Here is a 19,793-nt window from a genome sequence, read left to right on the forward strand (position 1 = left end):
TCTGTGATAAAACTAATTTGTTACATCCTTTTGTGTTTTCCATGAAAATCCAAATAGAAGTTGTAGAAGTTGTGAAGCTAACAATATAATGTAGCGACCGTTTACAGTGTTTCTTAACTACTACATTAATTGAGACAACCTCATGTTGACCACCACAATTAGTGTTTAGCTCTAACCAGTGGCAGCACACACAAGTCTAGAAATGAACTGATGAATAAGCAAACATTACGTACTTGTGGAGAATCTCTTTATGATGTATTAACTAGTTAACTAGAACAGGAATACATACAGATCAAAGAAAAGTGATTTCAAAGATACATATATATAACACAGGCTGGCATACATATTGCACAAAGGATCACAACACAATGGACACCTTGTAGAAAACTTAACCACTGGTACAACTGTGGCTGTTAACTACATATTTATGCTCAACACCATTAAAGATCATTATGTTAAAACTCCACAGTAACTGACCAATCAAAGCATATAGGGTTCTAGAAACCCTCAGTCCCTGTAGTAGTGCCTCGCTGCTACTGCTGTACTGGGACCGAGGGTTTCCAATCCTGTGTATTAAACCTAAATTATTTAGACCACAGGTTGGTTTTGCGCCTTCACAGCTGCTTGAAATGTATACAAGCCCATTACAGCACATGCTATATGCAGTGCATTGCCAATGTTACAGGCTATCTTTTGTATCACTCCAGATACAAGGGTGTATTGAGATGAAAACAAGGGATCTACCCTGTATAATAACCAATGAAATTCAAGTATTTTATCTTGCTGTAGTCTAATTAGTAGTTTGTGTGATTTACACTACCTAGGAGAGAAGTGGTGATGCTATCACTCATAATGTAATCTGTACCACACACATGCATTCACACAAACCACACAAACACACACAATCACATATGCGTGATGTGTATGTATTATTTCTTAATGTGATTAGTCTACGTGTACATAATTATTATGTTAAACCTGTTTAGAAATTGCGTAGCCTTAGCCATTATTCTTGTTGGAAGGCATCAGGAAATCATGCGGTGATTCAGTAGAAAAATCTGTTTCAAAAAAATTCTAAAATTTCATAGCAACTTACCTGAAGGATCTTGAAAAACACTTTAGGCTTGATTCCATGCATGTACCTAACCAATACTGCCAAGATGCCATGAAGGTATTATGAGGCTGGTTTCTGGTCAATATATTTTGTGAGAGAAAGTGCAAACCTTCATGATCCATACTATTGTACTGTAATAAAAGCTCTTTTCAGTGTTATGTTCAGTAAGAATGACACTGAGACTTTGAGATGGGTCAAGTGTCTGATGGTGACAACATGGAACAGTGCAAAGAAGTATTACAGCTCACACACATATTGTGTCCTAAAATGAATTTGTCATATCCTTTTGAAATTCCATGAAAAGTTGCAATATTTTTATGGTCTGTGATAAAAATAATTTGTTACATCCTTTTGTGTTTTCCATGGAAATCCAAACAGCAGTTGTAGAAGTTGTGAAGCTAACAATAAAATGTAAGGGACTATCCATAATATTTTCAGTTTTTATGCAAGTGTACAAAGAGTACTCTTTTTTCTAACCCCCTTCCTCCTTCACAAAGCATACTGTATAAATGTTGATACTATGTACAGTATATACACGATGATTATTCATCATTTTATAAGCGAACGCGTGATTTAACCCCCTCCCCCCTAGCGTACTCTTTGTACTCTTGCATAAAGGCTGAAAATAATAGATGACCCCTAACTGATTGTGGTAGTGACCATTTACAGCATTTCTTAACTACTACATTAATTGAGACAACCTCATGTTGACCACCACAATTAGTGTTTAGCTCTAACCAGTGGCAGCACACACAAGTCTAGAAATGAACTCATGAATAAGCAAACATTACTTGTGGAGAATCTCTTTATGATGCATTAACTAGTTAACTAGAAAAGGAATACATACAGATCAAAGAAAACTGATTTCAAAGATATATATATATATATAACACAGGCTGGCATACATATTGCACAAAGGATCACAACACAATAGACACCTTGTGGAAAACTTAATTACTGGTACAACTGTGGCTGTTAACTACAGGTTTGTGCTCAGTACCATTAAAGATCATTAATTTAAAACTCCACAGTAACTGACCAATCAAAGCGTATAGGGTTCTAGAAACCCTCAGGCCCTGTAGTAGAACCTGACTGCTACTGCTGTACTGGGCCTGAGAGTTTCCAATCCTGTATTTAAAACCTAAATTATTTAGACCACAGGTTGGTTTTGCACCTTCACAGCTGCTTGAAATGTATACAAGCCCATTACTGCACATGCTAAATGCAGTGCATTGCCAATGTTACAGGCTATGTTTTGTATCACTCCAGATACAAGGGTGTATTGAGATGAAAACAAGGGATCTATCCTGTATATAACCAATAAATTCATCTTGCTGTAGTCTAATTAGTGGTTTGTGTGATTTACACTACCTAGGAGAGAAGTGGTGGTGATGCTATCACTCATAGTGCAATGTGTGCCACACACACATGCATTAACACAAACTACACAAACACACATATATACACACAATCACATATCTGTGATGTGTATGCACTCTTTCTTAACATGATATTTACTGTATGTAGAAACTTGCTTAAAAATTTACATCTGTTTCCTGCAGTGAACCAATATGGTTGAACACAGACATAAGCATTTTCAGTACACACTTTTACCATTTATAACAGTAGATAATATTATTTTGTACACTATGTCTTCACTTCCAGGCCCAGTCACAACAGAAAATTTGCATTACAAAAGTAGGGACTCCTTCTAGCTGATCTTTCGATAGGGTGATTTGTTTGTAGCTGAATTCTGTACAGGTAGCTGAGCTCTTTACAGAATGGTTTCTTTGTAGCTGAATTCTCTACAAGGCAACTTCGTCTAGCTGATGTCTCTACAAGGTCACTAGTTTGTAGCTGAACTCTCTACATGGTGGTCTCTTTGTAACTGAACTCTCTACAAGGTGACTTCTTCTAGCTGATCTTTCTACAGGGTGATTTGTTTGTAGCTGAACTCTCTACAAGAAACTTCTTCTAGTCGATCGCTCTACAGGGAGATTTGTTTGTAGCTGAACTCTCTACAGGTGATTTGTTTGCAGCTGAACTCTGGTTCTTTTTAGCTGAACTCTCCACAAAGTAACTTCTTCTAGTTGATCTCTCTACAGGGAGATTTGTTTGTAGCTAATCTCTCTACATAATGGTTTCTTTGTAGCTGAACTCTCTGCAAGGTAACTTCTTCTATTGATCTCTCTACAGGACGATTTGTTTGTAGCTGAACTCTCTACATGGTGGATTCTTTGTAGCTGAACTCTACAAGGTGGTTTCTTCTTGCTGAACTATCTTTTTCCATAGTTGCATGAACTCCCTACAAGGTAACTTCTTCTAGCTGATCTCTCTACAGGGTGAATTGTTTGTAGCTGATCTCTCTACAGGGTGACTTGGTTTCTAATTGATCTCTTGAATTCTCTTCAGTGTGACTGCTCTATTAGGATGACTGCTCTATTAAAGTATCTCGATCTCGCACTTGCTGCACCAAGTTGGATTTCGTGTTATAACTAAGTCTGATTCTTCTACACCATTAAAGAGCCTTTCTAAGCTGATTACTCCATCTGTACAATGATTTTCAAAGCATTATCCCAAACGGTTTATCTGATAGGCGTGGCAAGCAGTAGTTTTTTTATTAGCTAATCTCGATTGCGTACTGTCACACACTGTTGGTTTTTTCGTTGTATCTTCCTGGATTTTAGCTCGATTTCTTTCAAACCACAAAAGGTTTGAGCTTCAATAATTAACCTATTCACCCACCGATTTTCAGCTTCTTCCCATACGCGGTTTACCCTGTAGGCGTGACAACATATTGGTGTTATTTTTCGTGAATAATCACTCATAACTCTTTGCTTGTTTATCGTATTCTGCCAAGGTTGGTACCGAGATGCGTCTTTATACCCCCCTTCTGTGTGCCAAATTTCAAGGCAATCGGATGTGGCGTTCGCGTTTTACAGCAGTTTTTGTAAGCGTGCGAAAAGTGGAAGAAAAATAAGAAGAAAAAAACGAAGAAACTAAGCCAATTTTTGAAGTCGCATATGTCGGGAACGCTTGAGGCGATTTCGCTCAAATTTGGAATGTGGAGTGCTGAAGTTTGAGGGATTTTTCCCCGTTAAAATCGTCTTGTTTCATCAAGGAAGCACAGAGCTATGGAGGTGCGAAAATTGCGTTTTCGTTCTTCCTGTCAATATATTCGCGAGTGTTGCGCGCCGGCTTCTTGGGCCGCACGACACACTACCGTGTTTATTGATATGTGACCCAGTCTGAGAAAACCGGCCTTATCGCCCATGTCAGCAGATTCGATTTTTCACCTAGGACACAAAGCTACATGAATAAACTATCTAATTCCACAATCAAAATCAGCTAGACTTGAGTGGTCTGGTTTTGCTGGCTGCTTTTCCCAAACCCAGTGGCGATCCGTACGTACTGTACGTTTGGTGTGGGACCTTAATGGAGCTCTGGTCAGCCTGGGGATGGCTGTATGTGGCTGTACAGCTCTGTGGAGTTGAATAAGTACCTCTACTGTGAATTTTCTCTCATTTTAGCCAGTCTTGAGACCTCAATGGCCCTAAACTTGGCCTAGTTCACCCCTTGGCCTTCCTTTTCAATTTTTGAACACCATCTTGCCCGCCACCAACCCAATTTGCAGCTCGCCTGATACAGTCAACCTCGGTTTAAAAACTATCTAAAATGGCGGGATACTTAGTTGTTGGGTACTTGCACAGTGGAAGCACTGGAAGGTAAGGAATTGCTGTAAAACGTGTGAAAATTTGGTACACATATATAGCTTCAACCATTGGCGAGCTACAACACACTACTTAAAACGGGCGTTTCTCGATACTTTTAAAATAGGCGATAAGCCCGGTTTTCCCAGACTGGGTCACATATTTTTATGTGGGAACAAACTGCAGTTAATGTATCGCTATTGAAACAATTGGCAAAAATACAACGGTACCACGCTACCTGGCAGGAGCAGCAAAACACAAGCAAACAGCCGGATACCCCTGCAAGCGGGATCAAATATTGATGTCCTAATGATGCAATTTGTAGCATTGTATGTATGGAAGTGAACAGACCACACTCCCATTGCCAAAAGCAGAACATCACACATGCCAACGCAAAGGATGCTGGCTTCATTTACTATGGTATGGTACATAGATTTGCACTGTATCCATTCTACGCCCACACCAAGGTATGTTTACCCAGTTATACTGATAGTAAATGTCAGTATATGGAACATAATTGTTTTACTAAGTTTTAAACTGTCAGTAAAACATCAGTGAATGTGGGTTTACTGAAAAACTACTAAAATAACAAATAATTAACTGTTCCATACACTGGGGATATACTAGTCTACTCTAGTAAACTAAGAAACTTCAAGCAGTGTGTACGTGTGTGTGCATCTGTGCCGTGTCTGTGTGCCTGTATGTGTAGCCTTCAGTGAACACTTGATCTTAAGTTGTAGGCAATAAAAAGTGCCGGCTATATCTGGCTATGCAAGACTGGAAGTTTTAACACAGTACATTGGCTTAGTACGTAGTTATCATACGTAACTGCAGTACTATCTCACTAGGGACTTGTGAATACTGAAGAGCATGCACAAGCAGTCAGAATAATGACATTAAAACTATAACCACAATAATTATCGTTGACTGAATGTGCTCATTTATCATGACATCATCAGCATTACATCATATCCTCTTTTGAAGCTATAAATATCAGTAACTGAACTACAAGATAGTTATTTTGTTACCTGTTGATACAGGTATGGAGCTCTTAAAAATGACCATAGCTGCTGTTCTGTTAGTGTGTTTGTTCAGCCAAATTGAAGGAGACAGTACAGTGATGCCTGATAGGCAATCTTGGAACAGTGGTGGTGAAGACTTTTCTAGTGGTTCAGGTGGTGGAAAAAAGAGAGGTCAGGATAAACTTAAGCTTCCCTGTTGTGTATCTGGAAACTTTACCTTTCATTCAATTGATGACATTCTAAATAACATCTCCAGTGATAACACCATTGTCAATATTACAACTGATGTTGTGTTGTCCTCTAATGTGATATTAGAAGGTCTTGAAAATATCATGATAATAGGACACAGAAATCCTGTTGTAAAGTGTAATGATGTTGGTGCAGTAAAGTTTATCTCCTGTAAGAATATAACCATTGAAGGTATCCAGTGGGAGGAATGTGGCTCTAAAGATTATCCAGGAATTGAATTCTACAACTCATCCAATGTTTCTTTTGCAAGATGCTCATTTCAAAACTCCAAAGGGAAAAGTGTTTTACTTTCAGAAGTATCTGGAAATGTGCACATTAACAATTGTAATTTTACACACAATAATGAATATAGTGGACATGGAGCAGCTATACATTATTTACTAGACACTAATAGCTCTGAGTCCACTAAATACAAGTTAGTGATTCAAAACTGCAAATTCATTTTCAATAGAGCCACACAAAGCGTAGTTTACATTGATGGTTCAGGTAGCAGGATCCCTGGTCATGTTTGCTTACAAGACAATGTGTTTGTCAACAACACAGGAGTACCAATTTACATATCACATACTAAACTTCATATTAGAGGTAGTGTGTTGTTCAAGGGTAATACAGCAAACTCTGGTGGAGGAATTTATAGCAATAATTCCACTATCATATTTTATGATAAGTCTGATGTGAATTTTATTAGTAACTCTGTTACAACTAATGGTGGAGCTATTTATCAAATTCATTCTACAATCATTTTCGAGGAACACTCAATGGTGACATTTAAGGACCACAGTGCAAAATATGGTGGTGCCCTACACAGTGATAATTCTGATATCATATTTGATGGCAACTCAAGTGTAACATTTAATAATAATACAGCCAGTGATGATGGAGGAGCTGTATTTTGTTTGCAATTATCTCATATCACATTTGATGGTAACTCAAGTGTAACATTTAATAATAATGAAGCCAGTGATGATGGAGGAGCTGTATTTTGTTTGCAATTATCTCATATCACATTTGATGGTAACTCAAGTGTAACATTTAATAATAATACAGCAAGTGATAATGGAGGAGCTATTTATTGCAACACACAGTGTATTGCCTTATTCTATACAACTGCAATGGTAACTTTTATCAACAATAGTGCAATAACTGGTGGAGCTATATTCGGTCAAAGTTCTTATATATCAGCTAAAGAAACTTCAACTGTTCAATTTATACACAACAGTGCCACACATGGTGGAGCTATATTTTTGAGGGGTCAAGCCACTGTCTTATTAGAAGGAAGTTGTGTAATAGCATTCAAAGATAACAAAGCTACTGAAAGTGGAGGAGCACTCCACATTACTGCCTATTCCACTGCTTTATTTACTGGACACTCTGAAGTGACTTGTTCCAACAATGAAGTTACCCAATATGGTGGAGCAATATACTGTGGCGATAATTCCAACATTACACTAGACGAGAATGTTACAGTAAAGTTTACAAACAACACATCTGAATATGGTGGAGCCTTGTCAATTACACATTCAATCTTGACATTTAATGGAAACAGTTTAGCAAACTTCACAAGTAATATTGCAGAGCGAGGTGGAGCATTGTATGTTTTACTGTCCAGTGTAACATTAGAAGGAAACATTGCAGCAAACTTCACAGAAAATAAGGCGGAGAATGGTGGAGCTATTTCTGTGGTGAAATCATTAGTAACATTTGCAGAAAAATCTCGATTGACATTTTTCAGCAACTCAGCTGCAAGAAGTGGTGGGGCCATGCATCTAAGTGATCACTTTGGTGTAAACATATCCCATAATTCTCATATTAAATTTTATCACAACACAGCTAATCGCCGTGGTGGAGCCATATATTGTGACCTAACAAAAAGTACCAATAACAAACTTACACTGAACACTACAGATATTGTATTTTATAGCAACACTGACCTCACTAGTTCTGATGTTTATGTCGATATACCAACATCATGTGATGAGACCTGTCTAAACAACAGCATCATAAAAAAAGATTATTCTCAGTTTGGTGGGGTCATTAACACTTCTCCTAGAAAACTAGAATTTATTGATACAGCAGTTACATGTATTGATTATGACAATGATACCAATTGTCAAACTTATCTAACAAAAAATATAATGCTTGGTCAGGAAATTATAATCAATGCTTGTGTATTGGATTATTACAATCAACCTGCTGGATCAACACAATTTGTACTGAGCAGTGATGGTCACGATCATCATATTATTGGATCAGACCATGTGATAATATCATGTACAGCAGTGTTTGAAGGAGTCCGTATAAAGGGAGAGAGAGTTGTGGAGGCAACTAATTATTCAATAAACATAAATTCATATGATGGTAGTATATCTGACGTAAAGAAGTTTTCCATTGAGCTAATAACTGAACTATCACCATGTCACCCTGGTTTTCACTATGATGATATAACACAAACATGTGTATGCTACAGTGATAGTGATATTGTGTCTTGTTCTGGTAGTACATCATCTATCAAAAGAGGTTACTGGTTTGGTGAAGTTAATGATAAAGCTACAGTGACAATTTGTCCCAATAGTTACTGTAATTTTACTTGTTGTAAAACAGCTAATGGATTTTTTAAACTTTCACCAGTCAGAGCAAATCAGTGTAATTCACAACGATCTGGTACTGCTTGTGGTAGCTGTAAAAAAGGGTATACTCTTTCATTTGATTCTGTAAGTGTTGACAATTGTACAACTTTTCAACTACTTCTTGTGGTCATTTTATCAGTTATATACTGGATAACTCTGGTTATTGCCGTCTTTGCTATGATGTACTATAGAATTGGGATTGGTTATTTATATGCTATTACGTACTATTACAGTATAGTTGATATTATACTCAACCAAAGTTTATACACAACACCAGGATTATTTACAACTGTTAGCATTGTGTCCAGTATTGCTAAAGTCACACCACAATTTCTGGGAAAGTTTTGCTTAATACAAAATATGAGTGGAATTGACCAACAGTTCATTCATTATATCCATCCATTAGCTGTCACATTCATTTTAGCAATGATCTGCTTATCAGCACGGATATCATGCAAGTTTTCATCACTAGTGAGTAGGGGAATTATTCATGTTATTTGTTTTCTTTTGCTGCTATCCTACACTTCTGTGGCAACAACCTCATTACTAATAGTGCGACCATTGAAATTTACAATTGGAAATACAGTTCAAGTTAAAACATACTTGTCACCTGATATTGACTACTTTCAGGGTCGTCATTTACCATATGCTATTGTGGCAATATTGTGTACAATATCAATTGTAATTGGACTTCCACTTCTGCTTTTGCTTGAACCATTTCTTAACCGTAAGATCAACTTCATCAGAATAAAACCATTACTAGATCAGTTTCAAGGATGTTACAAAGACAAATGTCGTTTCTTTGCAGCTTATTACATGATATGTCGACTGGTAATCATTGCAATCTTTATTTCCAATTTCTCTAACAACAACACAATACAGTATTTAATGCTTGCTGTAAGTGCTGTATTTGCTTTAATACATTTTGTGCAGAAACCATATGTAAATAAAACACTCAACTTGTTTGATGGATTGGTTTTAGTATCAGTTACTTTCATTGCAATGATCCCACTTATTGATGACTCTGGCTTAGATTTACTGTTAACAGTTACTGTTCTATTTCCATTGGTCAGTTTTATTGGATTGATAATGCTAATTCACAGAAAGAATATCAAAAAATTTATGAAATACTTCAAGCCAACACCTCAGGCTACCAACAACAATGTTGAGGTACCGATGAGGGAGTATGGTGTTGTTGTCGATGATAATATGAGGAATAATGCTACTATTCGTGAAATGTAAGTTAGCATAACTATGTGACTGCATAATGATATACAAATACCTGATTATTCATGTTGTAGCCATTATTGTCAATATCACATAAAACAGCAGCTCAATAATTTGTACCTTACTATTATATATTATGTCAGGAAAAAAATCTATGCATGAATTGTGATGGGGTTATAAATATAATTCTATATACTAGTTAGTCACACACACAACTGAACATCAGAATTTGGCAACAGTTGAAATGAAAAGTGAAAATGCAAAACTGAGAAGGAAGAAAATGGTCAAAATTAATTTTATGCATGCTTTACGGAAACATTACCCTAATGGCCACTTTTACGGCTTCATTATAAACACCAAACTATTACAATGTAATTATAGAAGATATCTATAGGCCCAAAATATAAAGTTTCATCATTGGCATAGGAAAGGGATTTTCTAGGGTTCTGAAAACCCCTCAGACATTTGAACCTGCAGCATGCAGGAACACTAAACTATCGAAGTTTATGAGCACAACATATATAGAAAAGACAAAATCAATGAAATACCGTATAACTAACAAGGAAAACTTACTTTTGAAGTGTTATCAACAAAGGCAGAACAAAGGTATATACAAAATCTTTAAAGATTGAGATACTCTAATAGAGCAGTCAAATGTACTTTAATAGAGCAGTCAAATGTATTTTCATAGAGCAGTCACAGCTACATTAATAGAGTATTTATAAACGCCATTACAGGATCAATATACACAGTAGTGTGTCGTGCGGCCCAAGAAGCCGGCGCGCCACACAGTGAGTATATTAACAGGAAGAAAGAAAACGCAATTTTCACATCTATGTAGTTCTCTGATTCCTTATCCGATTGGAACCAAATTGGCTAGAGAAGTGCCGGCCAGTTAGGGGAGTCTACATACCAAATGTGAAGAAAATCGCTCTAGCCATTTCCGAGATACGAGCGAACAAAAGCTCGTTTTAATTTCTTTTCTTCTTATTCTTCTTCATCTTAATTTCGCACACTTCGCAAAATCCGCCATAAAACGCGAGTGCATACTAGGATTGGGATGAAATTTGGCACACTTAAAGGGTGCATTAAGGCGGATATTAGTACCAACTTTGGTAAGAATCCGATGAACATTCACGGAGTTATGACCAGTTATGGTCGTAAAATAAGGTCGAAGGTCTGTCATGACTACAGGGTAAACCCCTTGGAAGAATGAGTTGAAAATTGATATGTAGATGGAGCAACCATCGTATAGGAGTGCCTTTTTGTGGTTTGAAAGGAATCGAGATAAAGACCAAGGAGATATGACACAAAACCCAACCTGTGTCAAAATTACGCGATCGATTTTTATGAAAAAAAAAACTATTAGTTTTTACGTCTACCAGGCAAACCCCTTAGAGCAATGAGCTGAAAATCAGTATGTAGCTGGAATAATCATCATAGAAAGTCCTTGCAAGTGTACAGAAGAATCAGATTACAAACCACTGAGTTATGATTCGAAAGGCAACTACGTGTAGCAAATGCGAGATCGAGATACTCTAATAGAACAGTCACCCTAATAGAGCATTCAGCTACGTTTATAACTTACTCCATTATAGAATTATAAGTTATTCTGTAGGGAATTCAGCTACAAACAGTTAATCTGATAGACAATTCAGCTACAAACAGTTAATCTGATAGACAATTCAGCTACAAACAGTTAATGTGATAGACAATTCAGCTACAAAAAGTTAATCTGATAGACAATTCAGCTACAGGCAAGTCACCCTGTAGAGAGTTCACCTATAAACAAATCACCCTGTAGAGAGATCAGCTAGAAGAAGTCACCTTGTAGAGAGTTCAGCTACAAAGAAACTACCATGTAAGAAGTTCAGGTTACCTTCTAGAGACAAAGAAACCACCGTGTAGAGAGTTCAGTTGCAAACAAATCACCCTATACAGAGTTCAGCTACAAACAGATCACCATGTAGAGAGTTCAGCTAAACAAACAAACAAATCACCCTATACAGTGATCAGCTACGAACAGATCACCCTGTAGAGAGTTCAGCTAGATACAAGTCATCCTGTATATATAGAGAGCTCAGCTACAAACAAATCACCCTTTAGAGAGATCAGCTAGAAGAAGTCACCTTGTAGAGAGTTCAGTCACAAAGAAACTGCCATGTAGAGAGTTCAGCTGCAAACAAATCACCCTGTAGAGAGATCAGCTAGAAGAAGTCACCTTGGAGAGAGCTCAGCTACAAAGAAACCATCATGCAGAGAGTTCAGCTACGAAAAGATAAACCTGTAGAGAGTTCAGCTAGAAGAAGTCACCTTGTAGAGAGTTCAGCTGCAAATAAATCACCCTGTAGAGAATTTAGCTACAAACAAGTCACCCTGTAGAGAGATCAGCTAGAAGAAGTTACCTTGTAGAGAATTCAGCTACAAAGAAACCATCGTGTAGAGAGTTCAGCTGCAAACAAACCACCCTGTAGAGAGTTCAGCTACGAACAGATCACCCTGTACAGAGTTTAACTACAAACAATTCACCCTGTAGAAAAATCAGCTAGAAGAGGTACCTTGTAGAGAGTTCAGCTACATCATGTAGAGAGTTCAGCTGCAAACAAATCACCCTGTAGAGAATTCAGCCACAAACAAGTCATCCTGTAGGTAGTTCAGCTAGAAGTCACATTGTAGAGAGTTCAACTACAAAGAAACTACCATCTAGAGGTCAGCTGCAAACAAATCACCCTGTAGAGAATTCAGCTACAAACAAATCGCCCTGTAGAAAGATCAGCTAGAAGAAGTTACCTTGTAGAGAGTTCAGCTAGAAGGATCACCTTGTAGAGAGTTCAGCTACAAACAAATCACCCTGCAGATACATGTAGTTCAGCTACAAACAAGTCACCATGTAGAGAGATCAGCTAGAACGATCAGCCTGTAGTGTGTTCAGCTACAAAAGCAAATCACCATTAGAGACACAGTAACCCTGTAGAGAGATCAGTAAGAAACAGATCACCTTGTAGAGAGTTCAGCTACAAACATAAAATTACCCAGTATAGAGTTCAGTTACAAACAAATCAACCTGTAGAGAGTTCAACTACAAACAGATAACCCTGCAGAGAGTTCAGCTAGAAACAAGTCACCCTGTAGAGAGAATCCTGTAGAGAGTTCATCTACAAGCAAATCACCCTGTAGAGTTCAGCTACATTTCCAATCACCGAGTAGAGAGTTCAGCTGCAAACCAGTTATATGTAGGGAATAATTTACATGTAATAAATGTATGGATTATATAATTTGTACATTTACTGATAAAATCTGAATTAGTTAAAGTATTTAAAATCTCCTTCATCTTTTTCTTCTTCATGTGGTAAAGAAAGTTAAAAAAGCCCTAAAGCCGGCCATAGGCCGGCTTTGGGGTATACAAATACAAAAAGAAGTGATATTTAATCCAAAACAGCCAAGCTGTATTAAACAGCACCGAGTTGTCGTTATTAAAATTTTTACCATTAACCTATCATCACAGCCATTTCTTGGCCGCCACCTTGGATTTCACATCTTTTTTCACCATAGCCTTTCTGACGGCCGAACCCTTTTTTTACAGCTTGACTGTTTTGGATTAGATACTATTTTTATAAGAAAATAGGACTGAGGAAATTTACGGAAAGCATCATTAAAGTTTTTCACTTCAGTTTGAGAATTTGCAGATGCGTTTGGATCACTAATGCTGATACCTATTTCATGACTACTCTTAAGACATAATGTTGTAATATAAATGGAACAAAGTATTACTTTAAAAATCATCCATGGAATTGTGTATGTAGTAGATGTTCAACTATTTGATATCCATAATCTGTCAGCAGCTGAGGGTTATCAGATCTCTACATGTGTGACTCACTATCAAATCTTGAAACTACTTATGATAATTCCTATACTACAATATCTCATTAATATTATTTCCAGACTACCTTGGTCATGTAAAGTATGCCCCAAGCTAAGAACACTAGCTTTAAGGTTTTCTCCTCAATGAAAATCTGTTATGGTCCCAGATTCCCAGATATTATACTATAGTATTGAAATTGTGTAATTAATGTATAACACATGTGACTTGAGTAGTATAGATGTCCTCACATTATCATCGAAGTACACCATAGATTTCTTGGAAGTGCTTGGATATTGTCATCATATACAACGAGAGCATGAAGGTCATCTGATAAATGAACAGGACTACATGACATAATTTATTTATATAGTAAAGAGTGGCCATGATGTGAGATTTTTCTACTAGAATATAATTAAGATTGACCATTTTCTTTCATTTCAGTTTGGATTCCATTCCTACTGTTTCCAATTACTTAGAAAATGTGTTTAATTCTAAGTCAATGTATCAATAAACTAAAAGTATGGTCTCTGATATTCTATGAGAATGTTAAAAAAGGGAACAATTTAAACTGGTGAAATGAACAATACCGTGTATAGCTGATTTATTTACATGGACGCACTTATAATTATTTTTACAGATCTGATCAAGATACACCAGATAATCCAGAGTCTGATGATGAAAGGTACATTCAGTATCATGACTCTTTCATAGAAGTGATGAATAAAATTTAGGACTGATCATGTGCACATATTACAGTAGTGAGTGGTATGAACACATAGTAACTTACAGTAGCCATTTATATTATATACACATGTACTAGCTGTAGTATTATTGTAACATTATATTACCTAGTATACTCTTCCTACTGAACATACTGTACATAAACTACACATGTATAGCATTACTGTAAGTTTCATTATTTTATTATATTCACAGACAATGTTTCTAATAGTGAGGGGTGGTTCTAAGGGTTTGCCTGTAGGCTTCTGAACTAATTAACTTAAAAAGTCAACAATTATTATTGTTCAAGTAAATTTAATCTAATCCAAAACAGCCAAGCTGTAAAAAAAGAGTGCGGCCCTCAAAAAGGCTATGGTGAAAAAGATGTGAAATCCAAGGTGGCGGCCAAGAAATGGCTGTGATGGTAGGTTAATGGTAAAAATTTTAATAACGACAATTCAGATGAATTTGGTGCCGCTTGGTCTTGGCACAAAATTCACCTGAATTGTCGTTATTAAAATGTTTACCATTAAACTACCATCACAGCCATTTCTTGGCCGCCACCTTGGATTTCACATCTTTTTTCACCTTAGCCTTTTTGAGGGCCACACTCTTTTTTTTACAGCTTGGCTGTTTTGGATTAGATTTCACTTCTTTTTGTATTTGTATACCCCAATAGGCCGGCTTTGGGATTTTTTTAACCTATCTTTTTTTTCTTTGTCACAGGAAGAAGAAAGATGAAGCAGATGTACTTTAAATATTTCTGACTTTATCAGTAAATGTACAAATTATATATATATATATAATACATATATTTATCACAGAACTCTCCATGGTGGTTTCTTTGTAACTGAACACTCTACAAAGTGACTTCTTCTAGCTGCTCTCTCTACAGGGTGAATTGTTTGTAGCTGAACGATCTACAAGGTAACTTCTTCTAGCTGATCTCTATACAGGGTGATTTGTTTGTAGCTGAACGATCTACAAGGTAACTTCTTCTAGCTGATCTCTATACAGGGTGATTTGTTTGTAGCTAAACTATCTACAAGGTAACTTCTTCTAGCTGATCTTTCTACAGGGTGATTTGTTTGTAGCTGAATTCTGTACAGGTGATTTGTGTGCAGCTGAGCTCTTTACAGAATGGTTTCTTTGTAGCTGAACTCTCTACAAGGTAACTTCTTCTAGCTGATCTTTCTACAGGGTGATTTGTTTGTAGCTGAATTCTGTACAGGTGATTTGTTACAGCTGAGCTCTTCACAGAATGGTTTGTTTGTAGCTGAACTCTCTACAAGGTAACTTCTTCTAGCTGATCTTTCTACAGGGTGATTTGTTTGTAGCTGAATTATCTACAAGGTAACATCTTCTAGCTGATCTCTCTACAGGGTGATTTGTTTGTAGCTGAACTATCTACAAGATAACTTCTTCTAGCTGATCTCTCTACAGGGTGATTTGTTTGTAGCTGAAGTCTCTACATGGTGGTTTCTTTGTAACTGAACTCTCTACAAGGTAACTTCTTCTAACTGATCTTTCTACAGGGTGATTTGTTTGTAGCTGAATTCTGTACAGGTGATTTGTTTGCAGCTGAGTTCTTTACAGAATGGTTTCTTTGTAGCTGAACTCTCTACAAGGTAACTTCTTCTAGCTGATGTCTCTACAGGGTCACTAGTTTATAGCTGAACTCTCTACATGGTGCATGGTGGTTTCTTTGTAACTGAACTCTCTACAAAGTGACTTCTTCTAGCTGATCTTTCTACAGGGTGATTTGTTTGTAGCTGAACTCTCTACAAGGAAACTTCTTCTAGCTGATCTCTCTACAGGGAGATTTGTTTGTAACTGAACTCTCTACAAGGTGACTTCTTCTAGCTGATCTTTCTACAGGGTGATTTGTTTGTAGCTGAATTCTGTACAGGTGATTTGTTACAGCTGAGCTCTTCACAGAATGGTTTGTTTGTAGCTGAACTCTCTACAAGGTAACTTCTTCTAGCTGATCTTTCTACAGGGTGATTTGTTTGTAGCTGAATTATCTACAAGGTAACATCTTCTAGCTGATCTCTCTACAGGGTGATTTGTTTGTAGCTGAACTATCTACAAGATAACTTCTTCTAGCTGATCTCTCTACAGGGTGATTTGTTTGTAGCTGAAGTCTCTACATGGTGGTTTCTTTGTAACTGAACTCTCTACAAGGTAACTTCTTCTAACTGATCTTTCTACAGGGTGATTTGTTTGTAGCTGAATTCTGTACAGGTGATTTGTTTGCAGCTGAGTTCTTTACAGAATGGTTTCTTTGTAGCTGAACTCTCTACAAGGTAACTTCTTCTAGCTGATGTCTCTACAGGGTCACTAGTTTATAGCTGAACTCTCTACATGGTGCATGGTGGTTTCTTTGTAACTGAACTCTCTACAAAGTGACTTCTTCTAGCTGATCTTTCTACAGGGTGATTTGTTTGTAGCTGAACTCTCTACAAGGTGACTTCTTCTAGCTGATCTCTCTACAGGGAGATTTGTTTGTAACTGAACTCTCTGCAAGGTGACTTCTTCTAACTGATCTTTCTACTGGGTGGTTTGTTTGTAGCTGAACTCTCTACAAGGAAACTTCTTCTAGTTGATCTCTCTACAGGGAGATTTGTTTGTAGCTGAACTCTCTACAGGTGATTTGTTTGCAGCTGAACTCTCTACATGACGGTTTCTTTGTAGTTGAACTCTCTACAAGGTAACTTCTTCTAGCTGATCTCTCTACAGGGTGATTTATTTGTAGCTGAACTATCTACAAGATAACTTCTTCTAGCTGATCTCTCTACAGGGTGATTTGTTTGCAGGTGAATTCTGTATATAGGTGATTTGTTTGCAGCTGAGCTCTTTACAGAATGATTCCTTTGTAGCTGAACTCTCTACAAGGTAACTTCTTCAAGCTGATGTCTCTACAGGGTCACTAGTTTGTAGTTGAATTCTCTACATGGTAGTTTCTTGTAACTGACCTCTCTACAAGGTAACTCCTTCTAGTTGATCTTTCTACAGGGTGATTTGTTTGTAGCTGAATTCTGTACAGGTAGCTGAGCTCTTCACAGAATGGTTTCTTTGTAGCTGAACTCTCTACAAGGCAACTTCTTCTAGCTGATGTCTCTACAAGCTCACTAGTTTGTAGCTGAACCCTCTACATGGTGGTTTCTTTGTAACTAAACTCTCCACAAGGTGACTTCTTCTAGCCGATCTTTCTACAGGGTGATATTTTTGTAGCTGAACTCTCTGCAAGGAAACTTCTTCTAGTTGATCTCTCTACAGGGAGATTTGTTTGTAGCTGAACTCTCTACAGGTGATTTGTTTGCAGCTGAACTCTCTACAAGATGGTTTCTTTTTAGCTGAACTCTCTACAAGGTAAATTCTTCTATTGATCTCTCTACAGGGAGATTTGTTTGTAGCTGAACTCTCTACATGGTGGTTTCTTTGTAGCTGAACTCTACAAGGTGGTTTCTTCCAGCTGAACTATCTTTTTCCATAGTTGCATGAACTCCCTACAAGGTAACTTCTTCTAGCTGATCTCTCTACAGGGTGAATTGTTTGTAGCTGATCTCTCTACAGGGTGACTTGTTTGTAGCTGATCTCTATACAGGTTACTTGTTTCTAGTGATCTCTTTAATTCTCTTCTGGGTGACTGCTCTATTAGGATGACTGCTCTATTAGAGTATCTCGATCTCGCACTTGCTGCACCAAGTTAGATTTCGTGTCATAACCCCCTGGCTTTAAATCTGATTCTTCTATACCATTGAAGAGCCTTTCTAAGATGATTACTCGATCTGTACAGCGATTTTCAAAGCATTACCTCAAGCGGTTTATCTGGTAGGCGTGGAAAGCGGTTTTTTTTTTATTAGCTAATCTCGATTGCGTAATTGTTACTCACTGTTGGTTTTTTCGTTGTATCTTCCTGGGTTTTAGCTCGATTTCTTTCAAACCACAAAAGGCTTGAGGTTCAATAGTTAACCTAATTACCCACCGATTTTCAGCTTCTTCCCATACGCGGTTTACCCTGTAGGCGTGACAGCATATTGGTGTTATTTTTCGTGAATAATCGCTCATAACTATTTGTCTGTTTATCGTATTCTAGCCAATGTTGGTACCGAGATGCGCCTTTATACCCCCCCCCCCCGTCTGTGTGTCAAATTTCAACGCTATCGGATATGGCGTTCGCGTTTTACAGCAGTTTTTGTAAGTGTGCGAAAAGAGGAAGAAAATAAGAAGAAAAAAACTAAGAAACCAAGCCAATTTTTGAAGTCGCATAACTCGGGAAAGCTTGAAGCGATTTCGCTCAAAATTTGAATATGGAGTGCTGATGTTGGAGGGAGTATCCACAGCAAAAATCGTCTTGTTTCATCAAGGCAGCACGGAGCTACGGCGGTGCGAAAATAGGGTTTTCGTTCTTCCTGTCAATATACTCACGGGTGTTGCGCGCCGGCTTCTTGGGCCGCACGACACACTGTCTTGTGTCTTGATAGAACAGTCAATACATGTCCACACATCATAAAAATAGATTAGGTTTAATTGTGGAGTACTACCATACATCCAGAGAAATCAAACAATATAACAATGGTATATGCACACATGGAAATATTTCACAGTTGTACCACTGAGTCCTGACAGAAAATTGCATGAATTATAGTGAGTATTTTTGACTCATCAGTTGATGCTGCACTCAACACTATTTTCCAATCATGAAAACCATAACAAATTACCTAAACATGATCCAACATTGTAAAGGAAATGAGACAGGACAACTGAATCCACCAAACCACAATGATGAATTTGTAGAAGAATTAAATTCTTCTTTTATTTACTTTTGTTACTGTGCAGAAATAAAAGATACTATAATGCGTAGGTGTAATCATAGAGGTCCCTTAGATTGCTACAAAAATCAACAGAGGGGGTAGAGGTTACCTAAATTATAACAAAAATCAGTGGTAGTAGGGGAATTAGCTAAGCACATTTACAGTTAGTTGATAGAAGGTAAAAAGAAAATTTATATGCATCAATCAGTGTCATTGGTTGGTAATAGTAGCCACTTCTCAAGATTGAAAGTTTGGGGATAAGGTCTTCTGAGGGTACAACTAGATGGCCATTGATTATTTGTAAATGTTGTTAGTTTAATTATGGTTCTTCTAGTCTGTAATAGGGTAGATTAAGAGGGGAAAACATATCAGTGACACCTGAAAAATCATTACAACAGAATCTAGTCTCGGTTCTCTGAATAGATTCCAACTTGTTTACCGTATC

General features: G+C 37.3%; 1 protein-coding gene across 1 annotated transcript; it reads left to right on the forward strand.

Annotated features, from left to right (window-relative positions):
* Positions 1-8,854: 8,854 nt before the first annotated feature.
* Positions 8,855-14,627, forward strand: LOC136243248 (uncharacterized). The gene is made up of 2 exons (XM_066034768.1): positions 8,855-9,960; positions 14,449-14,627. The coding sequence occupies exons 1-2, from the start codon at positions 8,900-8,902 to the stop codon at positions 14,540-14,542; spliced, it is 1,155 nt and encodes a 384-aa protein (XP_065890840.1). The 5' UTR covers positions 8,855-8,899; the 3' UTR covers positions 14,543-14,627.
* The last annotated feature ends 5,166 nt before the right edge of the window (positions 14,628-19,793 follow it).

Source organism: Dysidea avara, chromosome 2, assembly GCF_963678975.1.
Source record: "Dysidea avara chromosome 2, odDysAvar1.4, whole genome shotgun sequence".
NCBI classification, from domain to species: domain Eukaryota; kingdom Metazoa; phylum Porifera; class Demospongiae; order Dictyoceratida; family Dysideidae; genus Dysidea; species Dysidea avara.